Raw genomic sequence first — 14,162 nt, forward strand, 5'->3', positions numbered from 1 at the left:
AGGTAAGTGATCTTTCCACCAGAACCCTCCCCCGAGTCTCCTTAAAATAACAAATGTGCAGGTTCCCCCGAGGCGACCTGGTGGCTGCGAGCATCTCCTCAGCTCTGCTGGGAGGCCGCTTCTCCTGGCGCAGTGCTTCCCTGAGAGCAAGCGTCTTGTCACCCGGGCCATGGTGCCCACTCTTACTGTCCATGGCCCCCAGGCACACACTGCTGCTTTGTTTCATCTCACAGGCCAGACATGTGCTGCTTGGCAACCCTAAGATTTATTTGAAATAATTTGGAGGAAAGCCTTGAAAGGTAAATGGTGCCCTCTATTTAGCCTCAGAAAATGCCCGACCTTCACTCTCATCATAGCAGCTGTGTTTAGCCACCATTCCTTGGCCTGCCCATTGCTACAGCTCTAAATGGTTTCCAAAGCTGTATAGTCACTTCTGGTTTAGGAGCCATCGTACCATGTCCTGGAGGCTAGAAATCAGAAATGGAAACGTGGGCTGGACTGGCTTGTGGTTTATATGCTTATGATATAGAACTGCAATTTACACCCAGGGCCTCTGTGCCACTATCACAGTACAGCCGGACGGTGAGCCCTCCACTGGCCTTGCGGAATTGCTTGCCTGTCCTTGGTCCTGTCCCTTCCCACATGTGCTTTAGCATTCTAAAGCCCCGTCTACATCTACACAAATTTTGCTGCAATTTTCATAGAGACTATGGCCATAAACATTGTATCTCTGTGTCTATGGAATATTCCTTGGATCTCTTCCATTGGTCTTTTGTCGCATTCAGCCTAGAGACAGTTGTTGTGGAAATAGTATTCTCCTTCCTGGTTTGCTTTTCATTTGTTTGCAATTGCTCTATAGAAACAGGATTGATATTTGTGTATTGATCTTGTTTCCTACAACTTTACTGCACTCACTGGTTGGTTCTGAGTTTTTCTGTAGGATTCTCTGCTTGGGCAGGCATGTTGTTTCCAAGTAGAAACTGCTTCATTTCCTCCCTTCCAATCTGCACTTGCCACCTCCTTCTTTTACTGAATGCCAGGCCCAATACTGTGCAGCCTTGCTGACTCCTGGCCTTAGCAGGGCCATCAACTTCTTGTCCTCTTCTTTAGCCTATTGATGGGTAGATAATGTTGACCGACTTTTTGCACATTGAACTGGCCTTGCACACTTGAATAGATCCCCCTGCTTATGGTGTAGCAATTTTTTTGGTACCAGTACTGGGGCTTGAACTCAGGGCCCAGGCACCATCCCTTAGCTTTTTTGCTCAAGACTGGCACTCTACCACTTCAGCCACAACTCCACTTTCAACTTTTTGATGGCTAATTGGAGATGAGTCTCACAGACTTTCCTGCCTGGGCTGACTTCGATTGAGTCTTAGCCTCTTGAGTAGCCAGGATTACAGGTACAAGCCGCTAGCACAAGTTGCATTCTTTTGTATATATTACTAAATTCAATTTTGGTAATATTTGTTGAGGACTGGTCTATACTTTCTACTCTATGAGGCTGTTTGTAAGGGGGGCATGTGTGTACATGTGCATGTGAGTGTGTGCTGTATGTTGTATGTGACTTTCCATCAGTGTGTGTGTGTGTGTGTGTGTGTGTGTGTGTGTGTGTGTCTGGTTGCATTGTGGGGGGTATATGCAGAGTATAAAAGTGAGGCACAAACAGGTGTCTGCTGTCTGTGAATGGTGTCTGCTGTCTTTTGTTAGTACCCAGTGAGGATGCATTGCCCCTCAGACTTCCTGAAAAATCTGCAGAAACTGGAATGAACTCTTGGTTTGATCTTCAGCAGGACCCTCTGGGTTGCAGTCAGCTATCTAGCTTGCAGTAGGCTTCATCAGTGGCTGTGGGCATCTGTCCATCCTGGCTGAGGTGTGGCAGTTTGTGGCCTTCAGGAGTTGGTCCCCTCCTCCTGCACTATCAGACCTTGGAACGCAAAGCTTTGCTGTGTGCCCGCGTGGAGGAGGCCTCCCCGGTCTGCTCTGCTTCTTCCTGTGTTTCTAGAATTGTCATTTTCGTTGGATCTTTGTCCATTTTGTGGCTGGCTTTCAGGTGACTGGCTTTGGTTCAGTAGCTTGTTTTCAGGGTGTTTCTTTGTTTTTCTCTTACTGCAGTCCTCTGCCTCAGTTCAGGAGCCTTGTTTCTGCACCTAGGTTATTCATTTTCCTCCAAGCACTGCCATGGATGCACCCATATCTTGTGTTTTTCTGCTGGTGTTTCTCTGTCCCCACCCCAGACTTGCCCACTTCTTCAAGAAGCCGGGGGCCATTTCTGTTCATCTACCAAAACCATATCACATGTAAAAAGTATTAAAATAATTCCCCCAGGTCTTAAAGTAATTAGATGTACATATCCTGGATGATTTATTATTTTAGATTTTCTCTTTTGAATTTGCATTTCAAGCTTCATATGGATTTGATCTCTAGGGGCCTCCTCTGTGGAGTCTCTTCATCTATGGGATTTTGTCCAGGGCCCTTGGGGAGGGCACCTTGTTCTTAACAGGACCCTCTCCCCAGTTCTGCTTCTGCCCACCTCACACCTGCAGGTAATGGGCAGTGGAATGGCATGGAACATCTCCTGTACGCTCTCCAGGGGTCTCTGTTGGCCTCTGGCCATTCTCCCACCCACCCAGAGCCTCTTTACCCCAACAACATGGTGAAGAGTGTTGTAGACCCTAGTAGGGCATCACTGGGTTTCAGGATGGCAAGCCTGGCATGAAAGGACCTGAGCCCTGGGCACTGCAAGGATTCATGTCCAGTGTGTCCTATGCCCACAGCCCTTCTGTGTTGCTCCACTGAGTACTGTGGCATCCAGACCTGAGGCTTGGGACCATGGCTGCTGTCAGGGGCCCAGGGAGACCTTGTGTGCGATCCAAGGAGCCCGGGGAGACCCTGTCCACTGTCAGAGGGGCCTGGAGGACACCCTGCCCTCTGTCTGAGGGGCCCGGCGGACACCCTACCCGTTGTCCGAGGGGCCGGGGAAACTCTGTATGCTGTCAGAGCAGTCAAGTGCAGGCCTGCGACTTGGTTAAGGCTGGGTTGGCTCATCTCCCCCAGGCACCCACCGGTCGCATAGCTGCTTGTTCCTCACAGACACAGAGGGAGAAAAAGCCAGAGACGGAGCACGCAGGCAGCCCATAAATATTTCTAGCCACAGCCAACACGTCTTACTGGGCAATTTGCTTTTTAAAAAATTGTGCTCTAATTTTAAGTGAACAGCCCCTAATTATGGTGATTTACAAGGCACCTGGGGGCCGGGTGGCATTTGAACATGGCAGAGCCAGAGCAGAGATTGATCGGCAGGACATAATTCAATCTGAACATTTTGATAAGCCCCTGGCTGCTTCCCAAGTGGGTCTGGAGGGGGGGGCCAGCCCCCTGCCAGTGTGAAGTAGGGTACACTGGGGAAATCGAGTCAGGAGACATGGTCTGAGGGCCTCAGGGGAGCTGGGGCAGGCTGTGCCTTGGGCCGACAGGGCAGGAGACAGGCACACGGGGTGGGCACAGTGGGCAGAGGCTGGTGGGCTGCAGTCAGCTCTGCGGGGGCTTCTGGTCCCTGCCTGTCCATTACAAGCTGATACAGAGCTGACAACTGAGAAATTACCAGGATCTGGTGGGGGGGGTGGGGAGGGTAGCACCCAGAGGGACTCCCTGAATTCTTAGGGGAGAAGGGGCTCTAGATACCCCTCCCCCTGCTACTCTGCTTCCCCAGCAGCTGCTGCTGCCGGCCGCTGACATTTAGGGGGAAACGCTGAGAGTCAAGAGCAGAAGGCAGAAATGAAGGGATTTTCTTGGGAAAAGGTCAGAGTGGTTTCTCTTATTTTTGTTTAAAAATGGTTTGTGTTGAACTATGACAAGTCTAAATGTATTAATGGGCCGCGAGAACAGGCTGGGGGTCAGCTTGAGTGAGAAAACAGGAAAATACAGGTAACAAGCCAGACAGGTTAGACAGGGGAGCCGCACACACATTGATGGCCATGCAGCAGGAGTGTCGGGGGGGGGGGGGCAATGAGCCAGGTAATTCAGGGGTTCTCCAGGGACACCAAGGTCTCCCAGGCAGCCCCTTCTGGGTTAGCTCTTCACACTCCCAGCTTGTGGTTGGCATGGGCATCTTGTTAGCTTTTTGCTCAGCCTGGCTTGGAACCATCCTCCTCCCAATCTTCTTCTGAGTATCTTCAACTGCAGGCCTGCACCACCCTGCCTGGCCCACATTGGTGTTTTTGTTTGGTTTTGGTTTTGGTTTGATTTGGGTTTTTTTTTTTGCCAGTCCTAGGGCTTAAACTCAGGGTCTGGGCTCTGTTCCTGAGCCTCTCTGTGCTCAAGGCTAGCATTCTACCCCTTGAGCCACAGAACCACTTTTAGCTTTTTCTGAGTAGTTTTTTGGAGATAAGAGTCTCACGGACTTTGCTGCCCCGGCTGGCTTCGAATCATGATCCTCAGATCTCAGCCTCCTGAGTAGCTAGGATTACAGGCGTGAGCCACCAGAGCCCGGCTTACATTTGTGGGTTGTTTCTTTTTTTGGTGGCCATCCTAGTGGGTGTGATACTTAGTCCCTGTGGTGTGAGTTACGTCCCCTGTGCTTCATTCTGTTAAGCATCTTTGCCTTTGCCGATGACCACTTCTTCGGTGCATTCCAGCCATCTGTCCAGCTCCTCATTGACCTCTTTGACCTGAGAGATGGACTGGGTACCAACCATCAGTCAGACCTGTGTTAAGAGGGGAGCTTGGGTTGGTTTCTGTGCCCTCTGCCTGTTTGGCTGGAGCTCAGCTGCTTCTCCTGGCCGCCATGGACAACCCTTCCTTCACCTTGCCCATCCTGGGCCAGTGTAGCCTGGGTGGCACTGACTGGCAAGTGAAACCCCAGAACAGGTTGCAGTGAGGTGTGGAGGGGTGTCAGTGAGCGCTGCTATTCTGCCCAAACGTGCCAGTACCTTTGCCAACCTCAGGCCTCTGGGCCTTGGTTTCCCCATTGATACCCACAGTCCTTCCCCACATCCACTCCACAGCTCAGCCTGGCACTTGGGCCTAGCCTAGAGCTGCCCTGGTTATCAGGTGACGGACCCTCCCTGCCCCCTCAGTCATAATTACAGATTCTAGCACCAAACTTTCATTGGGTCATCCTGGACTGTGTGGCATCCCCCTCCCAGCCCCCTGACATCTGGGACTCAGTGCCTTGGCCACCCCAACAGGGAAACTGAGTCTGAGAGGGGCTGCTCATTGAGCAGCCTGGAAGATGCTCCAGGTTTGTCCCCCCATGGGGGGACCCCAGCCCCAGCAGAAGGGCACAGCCAGGCAAAGTGCAGATGATGAGCTTGGGGAATGGCAGTAGGGTTCCCGGGCTGGGGAGGGTGCCTGGGCTCCCCGGTATCCCTGCTCAGGAGGAGGAGCAATGACCGGGAGGCCTCATCTCTCCACCCACCTGTGGTACCTGGGGCATCTCAAAGGCCAGCTGCCCAGGGTGAATTCTCAGTCCCCTGGACTGGTGACTGGATGGAGGCAGGCTGGGTCACCTCCCCCTTCCCTTTCATGGGGGTTGTGTGGGGAGGGAGGGCAGAAGACCCCCACTGGCCACTGCTGACTGCCCTGCTGTTTCCCACCCACAGGCCTCGGGACCCTCGGGCTGCAAGATGCAGCTGCTGGAAACGGAGTTCTCACGCTCAGTGCCTGAGCTCATTGAATTGCACCTGCTACGCCAGGACAGCATCCCAGCCTTCCTCAGCGCCCTCACCCTCGAGCTCTTCAGCCGCCAGACCACAGCCTAGCCCCGCACCAGCCACCGCGGCAGCCATCCCAGGCTAGCCCTGTCGAACAGCTCTGTCGGCAGGGGAGCAGCCAGAGCCCCCACATCATCCCTTCTCATCTCTGAGCCCTATCTGGACCTCCCTGTGTACTCACCGAGCAGTCTCGCCCTGTGCGCCGCTTCCTCTGGCATGTCCCCTGCCCACACTGGTACTGTACAGTTCCCGTCTGCCCGGGCCCCAGTGGGGATGCTGTGGACACAAGTTGAGGATCCTGGCCTGGGGAAATAAAGTTTCCTCTCCAGTGCCCTCATCTGACTCTGTGCATCTCCTGCCCCAGGGGTGCCTGGTCCCCAGTGGATATGCCCACATGTAACCCCAACCCGCTGGGTTCCGCACCAACTCCTAGGAGCCTAGCCCATGTCAGGTCTCTACTACGGACCGCTGTTTGGTCTCAGGTAGGCAGCTGGCCCTCTCTGCGCCTCCTTCCTCACCTGTAACCCCAAGGACATGCATGTCTGGACAGACCAAGAATAAAGGTCCCCACGTTCGTGCCCTGGCATGCATGGACCAACCTGCCACTTGGGTTTGTCACACCCACAGCTGGCTTGTAAGAGCACCATGTAGGGTCCTGGCCAGCCCCAGGCCAGAGGAAGTTTGGTCATAGCACATCCCCGGCTGCCACCAGCTCCTTAGTGAGCGCCCAATGCTAAATGGTTCCTAAGCCACTAATGACTAATTTTAAAGGATTAGTGCTGGAGTGATAAACTGTAATTGCCAGGATGTAACAGGATTTACTGAGCTGGGGCCTCCTTCAGCTCCCCCACAGGCAGGGCAGGGCCACCTGCTGGGCCTCCCAGAGCCCCAGGCCCTTCCATTGGGCCTGGGCCCGGGGCAGCCAGCACAGGATGTTAGCAGAGTTCCTCACCAACTCTTCCTTCACGGTCTGGCATGAGCCCCCAGAAGGGCACAGGTCCAGGTTTTCCCCACTCCCACTCCACCTGTGTGGAGGGGGTGGCCAGGCTGCCCAGAGGCAGCCAGTGCAGGTCTGCACAGCTCACACCTACAAACTCTGGCCCTGTGCTTCCCCGGTTCCATGTCTCTCCCGCCTGGCCTGGCCTGCAGGTTGGGTTAACTCAAGTCTCCAAGCCCAGATCAGCAAGGCAGGGGATCCGCTGCCCACTGTCACATTCGGTCTACATTGGGCCTGGACTTAAACCCAGCTCTCCCGGCTACAAATTCAGCCCATCGCTACCCTAGCTCTGAATCAAACAGGACCCATTTTCCTTCTGTGTAACTGTCATCAAATGGGCACCGGTGAGGCAGGGCCTTCATGCTGAGACAGCCTGGGCGGGGCGGCTCAGAGCCCAGTGGTATAGCTTCAAGGCCATGAACTCACAAATGTGTTCCACATGTGTGCACTCATGAGCACACAGACATATGTGCATGAGTTCTACATGTATGCATGCAAGGCTCGTGTGTTGGGCTTCACATGTGTGTGGCTTGTGCTTGCACACATGTGAGCACGCATACCTGTACTGAGTTGCTGTATACACTGGTATGTGGTTATGTGTGCAAGCACGAGCCCATGTCATTACACACATGTGCTACTTGAATTTCTGCTTCGGGTCTAGAGAGGGTGAGGGCCTGGCCTGAAGTCACACAGCAGAAGAGGACCCAAGAGGCGGCACTGAAACCCAGTCTGTGTGACCATACTCCACACCTGCCAGCTCTTACACTTTACATTTTCTCTCCTTTCTTTGCCTTATCTTCCACTGCACAGTTCTAACTTTTAACTTAAAACCAAACAAATAAAGCTCTGATAATACAAGGGAAACATAGAGTAAAAAGGGAAAAACTCCTCCTCTGGCGGCATTCCAAGCCTTCCCGCCTGTGGGTGGACTTGCACACCTTACATGCGTGCGTGCGAAGTGCCTGGCTTTGTTTCCTCGGAGCGTGTGTGTGGTTTTTAAAATAACTGTGTTTTGTTCTGCAGCTCGGTTTTTCTCGCTTAACAATATGTCTTGGAAATGTGCCAGGCAGGCATCGCTGTGGGTTTCGTGGGGCTGTGTTACTGTATCCAGAACACTCGGGGCGTGGAGCAGGAAGGCGGGGGGACCAGCCCTCCCCTGACGGCAAAGCCGCCACACTCTGCACGCTGTAGACTTCTCCAATCCTAATGCTATTTTTAAAAGTTGACAAACTCAAGTTCTAGGATCACATTCTGGCTCACACTTTGGTGTGGGTCTGCCCTACCCCTGGGCCCATGACGGAAGGTGAAGTATGGTCAGTGTGTGATCCTGCTCCAATCTGACACTCTTACAAGATCAGGACATGGCTGTGTGCAGGCTCACACCTGTAATCCTCAATACTTGGGAGGTTGAGATCTGAGGCATGTGGCTCAAAGCCAGCCTGGGTAGAAAAATCAATGAGACACATCTCCAGTTAACCAGTAAAAAGCTGGAAGTGGAGCTGTGGCTCAAATGGTAGAGTGCCAGCCCACCTTGAGCAGAAAGGCAATTATATCTATAAACCATGAAGAGAGGCCATCTTCCACACCTTCTTGGTTTTTTGGGTGGTACTGGAGGTTGATCCCAGGGCCTCACACTTGCTAGATACGCACTCTACCACTTGAGCCATGCCCTTAATCCTTGCACTCTTAGTTTGTTTTTCATATAGACTATGACTAACTTTTTATCCCTGGTACAGGCCTCAGACTAAGATCCTTCTACTTCTGCCTCCTGAATAACTGGGATTACAGGTGTGTGCTGCCACGCCATCTAGGTACTACACCTTGGCATCACACTGCCAGCCTCAGGAACTGGGAGAATATAAATGAATGTTTATTGAAACCTCCTGGTAGTGGGTTCTGCTACCATGGCCAAGCCAGCTGGCCTTTCTCACTATCTGGACACATAATTTGCAATTATGCAGGGTTGGGGCTATCACCAGCCAATAAGAAAAAGCATCAGTTACCAAATTTGAGTTGCAGCCTAGAACAAAATAATAATTTGCAATGTTGTGTATATACTACAGTATACAGTAACTATTTTTTCCCCCAGTCAAGCGGCCTGGGCTCTGTCCCTGAGCATCTTTGTGCTCAAGTTTAGCCCTCTACTACTTGAGCCACAGCACCACATCTAGCTTTTTCTGAGTAGTGTATTGGAGATAAGAGTTTCATGGACTTTCCTGCCCAGGCTGGCTTCAAATCATGATCCTCAGATCTCAGCCTCCTGAGTAGCTAGGATTACAGGTGTGAGCCACTGGTTCCCGGCTTTGCAGTGACATATTTATAGCCTGTATGCTATGTTCTCACCGGTAATCCCAACAGTCAGCAGGCTGAGCAAGAGGAGTTTGAGTACAGGCTAGCCTTGGCAACCAAGTAAAGCTCTAGCTCAAAAGAAACATTTTTAAAAGAGAAAGAAATAACCAAGCCACATACGTAATTTCAGACTTTTTAATAGCCCCATTAAAAGCTGGTGAAGTGATTGGAAAGAATTTTTGCTGGTACTGGGGTTTGAATTCAGGGCCTTGTGCTTGCTAGGCAGGGCTCTGACACTTGAGCTATGCCTCCAGTCTGTTGAAATTAATTTTCACATTTTATATAATCCAGTAGATCCAAAATGTTACTCTTCCAACATGTTAATCGGAGGTAATAAAATACAATCGTTTTTGGTTCTGAGTCTTAGAAATCATTGTGTCCTTTCTACTTTCAGCTCACCTCAGTTTTCGCCAGCCATATTGAGGTGCTGAGGGGGTCCCTGAAAAAGGGGCACAATTTTGTCCTCTGCAAGGCTCCTCAGCTGCCGGGTCATTCCATGTTGCCATATTCACATGGTGATGTGTTATTAAGAAATAATCAGCCCTCACATTGAAGTGGGGTCTCTGCAGGTCTCCTTGTAACAACCAGACCTGATGCCCCATGGGGTTGAGAAACACAGGGAAGCAGCCAGCAGCTGCCACCACAGACCAGCACGGGACCCAGGGGTACAGCCAGGTGCTTGACCCCCTCAGCCTTCCCCCACCCTGCCCCGGGGTGTCCCCTCCCAGCCCAGCACACCCTGCCTGGGTGTCAGCACCTGGGTCCCATGCTGGCTTGTCCCAACCTGCTGGTGACTGTGGCCAGGTCTCTTCCCTCCTGGATGTCTGTCGTGGAGGGGGAAATGGGCTTATAGTCAGACCCGTGGGGTAGGGGAGGGAGCAATAGCACCCCGGGGTCAGAGTGCGACCCGCACAGTTAGCTACCAACAGACCCCAGACTTTTTTTCCTTTTTTTTTTTTTAACTTAAAAGTGGAAATTAAATTTCATACCAGGTTTACAAGCTGTTAACGAAATTCACTAATCAAACCCCAAACACCAGGTCCTTGAAAATGAGAATTAAAAAGGTCTATATTTGCATATTCATGGCTTTAATAGGGTTCAGAAGGTATATTTGCAGCTGATGAGAAGTATTAATTAAATCTCATTTGCATTGGTGGGGCCGCTTAACCCTCTCGGAGCTGCTGGTGCTCCCAGGGCAGGGCTGGGATGCACGGCCTCCTGGCCACCTCGCCATCTCCCTGCCCCACAGCCACAAACCCTGGGCACTGGGGAGCCAGGAGCACCCCCACCTCCCGGTCCTGTGACCAGCTGCAGCCAGTATGACTTCAGCCTTGAAAACCAACATTCAACCAGGTGCAGAGCCCCACACCTGAAAGTCTATAATCTGGAGGCAGAGATTGGAACGATGGAGGATCAAGGCCACCCTGAGCCAAAAGTTCCTGAGAGGAAGTGGGGATGTGTCTCAAGTGCTAGAGTGCCAGCCTTAAGTGAAAAAGCTAAATAAGAGTTCAAGCCAGGCATCGGTGGCACATGCCTGTAATCCTAGTTACTCAGGAGGCTGAGATCTGAGGAGTGTGGTTCAAAGCCAGACCTGGCAGGAAAGGCCATGAGGCTCTTATCCAATAAACCACTCAGAAAACCAGAAGTGGCACTGGGGCTCAAGTGATAGAGGGCTAGCCTTGAGCTGAAGAGCTCAGGGACAGCTCCCAGGCCCAGAGTTTAAGCCCCATGACCAACAAAAGAAAAAAAAAGTTCAAGTCCCCAGTATTGACCAAAAAAAAAAAAATCTTGAGACCTCGTCTCAAAAAGTAGAGCGGAGGGGCTGGGAAGGTGGCTCAGTGGTAGAGCGTTTGCCCTGCATGCATGAGGCCCTGGGTTCAATTCCTCAGCACCACATAAGCAAAAAAAAGCTGGAAGTGGCGCTGTGGCTCAAGTGGTAGAGCGCTAGCCTTGAGCTGGAGAGCTGAGGGACAGTGTCCAGGCCCAGAGTTCAGGCCCCATGACCTGACCTCCCCCCCCCCCCCAAAAAAAAAGGAGACAGGCGCCGGTGGCTCATGCCTGTAATCCTAGCTACTCAGGAAGCTGGGATCTGAGGCTCGAGGTTCAAAGCCAGCCTGGGCAGGAAAGTCTGAGAGACTCTTATCTCCAGCAAACTACCAGCAAACCAGAAGTGGTGCTGGGGCTCAAGTGGTAGAGTGCTAGCCTTGAGCTGAAGAGCTGAGGGATAGCGCCCAGGCCCCATGACCAAAAAAAAAAAAAGAGGGGATGGGGGAACAATAGAAGGGGTGACAGTGATCGATGCATTGTACTCATAATATTGGAAACACAGGACAACCCTCCAGTGCCAGAAAATGAATAGACACAGGAGATAGAGGAGGTTTCACTAAGGCATTTCACTTCAGTGCAGATGGGCACACTGCCACTCTTCCCAGAGCTCAGCAGGCACCTGGCTCTGTCTCTGCTCTTTTGTGCTGATCCTAGGGCTTGAACTCAGGGACTGGGCACTGTTTCTGAGCTCGGGGTGTGTGTGTGTGTGTGTGTGTGTGTGCTTAATTTTTTTCATCCCAGGCTGACTTGGAATTTTGATCCTCAGATCTCAGCCTCTGATTAGCTAGGATTACAGGTATGAGCCACCAATGCCTGGCAATCTCCTTGGTTTTTATCCCAACCCCCTCTCGTTGTTGCTAAGGTGTCAGGCTCACAATTTTTCACAGTTGGTGACTATGATGAGGAGGAGGTTGGGAAGGCCCGGGGCGGGGGAGGGGGGCGCTGTCCTTTTGGAGGCAAAGCTACAACTTAAGAAGCAAATAACCAAAAGACAGTATGATGACCAGGTTACAAGATGGAGACAATTCAGTTTGACAGTTGGGGGGGGGGGCGGAGCTTTTTCTCACCTTAACCTTAGGGAATTGTATCCTGTTTGTATAACTGGTAAACAAAAAAAAAAAATCTTTTTGGTCAGTCATGGGCTTGAACTCAGGCCCTGGGCACAATCCCTGAGCTTCCTTTGCTCAAGGCTGGCACTTGAGCCACAGTTTTGTGTTTATGTGGTACTGAGGATTGAACCCAGGGCTTCATGCATGCTAGACAAGCTCTCCACCACTGAGCCACATTCCCAGCCCTGAAAAAAAAATATTTTAATTAAAAACAGATTAGACCTCCTTGTACAACTAATTGATGCTAACTAAACAAAACCTTAAGTTCACAAATAAAGGATTTGTGTGTGTGTGTGTGTGTGTGTGTGAGAGAGAGAGAGAGAGAGAGAGAGAGCGCTGGTGCATTGGTGTGAACCTCTGGTTGTCCCAGCCAGCCAGGAGGTGTGAAAACTATGATTTAGGATTGAAACTGAAGCCAGACAGGATGGCTTCAGAGAGGAGGGGAGGGAGAAGCAAAGTGCAAAAACAAGTAGGAGGGAGACCCAAAATTGCGTATATCATAGACACATATATACAAAACTATCAATAAAAGCAAAAAAAAAACAAAAAACAAGCAACCAATCCAAGTCAGCAACAGAGACAGACATAGAAAGCAAAATATGAATCTCCTGAGAGTCTGTAGTTGCCAAAGAAAATAACTCAGGAGGACTGGGAGTAGCAGACAGGCCAGGCACATTGGTTTACACACACACACACACACACACACACACACACACACACACCTACCTCCCTGATCTCAGGAGGCAGAGATCAAGTGAATCCAAGTTTGAGGGCAAAAAAAGTTACCAAGACCCCCGATCTCAACAAACAAACTGGGCTTGGTAGTTCACTTATGTAATCCCAGCAATGCAAGAGGTTTATAAGGCTTACAACAAAGCATTTTTGGTTCACAGTTCTGGAGACTGGGAAGCTCAGGTGAAGGTGCTGGTTTAGTGTATGAGGCAGTGACATTGAGCACCAGTCCCACAGAACACACACACAACCTAGGCCACCCCCAAATCACCTCCCTAACAGCCCCACCCCTGTTTGTATATTAGGGTAAGGGCTCCAATCTGTGAGCTCGATGCAGATGCGTGGCTTTTGCCTAGTGATAAAAAGCAATTTAAGCAAACCTGCTACATTTGGCATGGGGTTTTAATTAAGCGGAGCTGCGGGTCATTCTTCGCGGTATCTACATATCTGGGAACCTTGCCGGTTCGTTTCTTAGCAGGGTCTCATTAATTGTGTCGGTGTTCTTACAGAGTTACAAGGGTGCAAAATAGATTGGTAAGATTCGCAGATGGCTGGTGAAACAAAACACCAATACGGGGAGATGTCCTTCTGCTTGTGCGAGACCCCTGCACAGGTCAGAGCTCCGGCTTTGTCCAGGAGCTGGGGGGGGGGGGAGGGAGGGGGTTGGACGGGGCTGCCTCCACTGCACACACACTGGCTCCCAAGAAACAGCGTCACAAGGAAAAGGGGGTCGCCGCCTCCACTTCATATTGCTATGCTTCCTATTGCACTTGGAAGGAGACACCAGTGTCCCCAAACAAGTCTGGCATCTCAATTCCACCAGCTAGGGACTTCCAAAGACTCACTTCAGAGCCAGGTATGGTGGTTGACTCCTATGATCCCAGCCCATGGGAGGCTGAGACAGGAGAACTTCCAGCTCTGAACTACATAGTGAGATCCCTTCACAAAAAGAAAACAAACACCAAAAGTGAGGCCAGCTGGGCACCCATGGCTCATGCCTGTCATCCCAACTACTCAGGAGGCTGAGATCTGAGGAGCACAGTTCAAAGCCAGCCTGGGCAGGAAAGTCCATGAAATTCTTGTCTCCAATTATCCACCAGAAAACCAAGGACACGGCCAGGCCAGGCTCAGACCATTCCCCCCTCCTGCAGTGCCAGAACCCCAGTACTGTCAGGGTGGGGGAGGCTAGGGAGATGGAAAAGGCCTGAGCTCCAGGCAGTAAATTCAGACAGTGGGTGGGGGGGGGGGGTGGATTTGATGAACACTGTGCTGGTCCTGAGGCTTGAACTCAAGGCTTGGGCACTGGCCCTTAGCTTTTTCACTCACTGGTACTCTACCACTTGATCTACAGCTCCACTTCCAGCTTTTTGCTGGTTAATTGGCAACTAGAGTCTCACAGGCTTTCCTGCCCAGGCTAGCTTTGAGCTGTAGCCT

The 14,162-nt window shown here is 51.3% G+C and overlaps 1 protein-coding gene across 3 annotated transcripts in view; it reads left to right on the plus strand.

Moving 5' to 3' along the window:
• Mad1l1 (mitotic arrest deficient 1 like 1) overlaps positions 1-6,042 on the plus strand; it is a 299,059-nt gene extending 293,017 nt beyond the window's left edge. For all 3 annotated transcript variants that reach the window (XM_042686979.1, XM_042686978.1, XM_042686981.1), the window contains one exon: positions 5,604-6,042. In XM_042686979.1, coding sequence (XP_042542913.1) covers positions 5,604-5,762 — 159 coding nt within the window. In that variant the 3' untranslated portion in view covers positions 5,763-6,042. The remainder of the gene's footprint in view (positions 1-5,603) is intronic.
• The last annotated feature ends 8,120 nt before the right edge of the window (positions 6,043-14,162 follow it).

The sequence above is a fragment of the Dipodomys spectabilis genome, unplaced genomic scaffold (assembly GCF_019054845.1).
Source record: "Dipodomys spectabilis isolate Male_0828 unplaced genomic scaffold, ASM1905484v1 ptg000098l, whole genome shotgun sequence".
NCBI classification, from domain to species: domain Eukaryota; kingdom Metazoa; phylum Chordata; class Mammalia; order Rodentia; family Heteromyidae; genus Dipodomys; species Dipodomys spectabilis.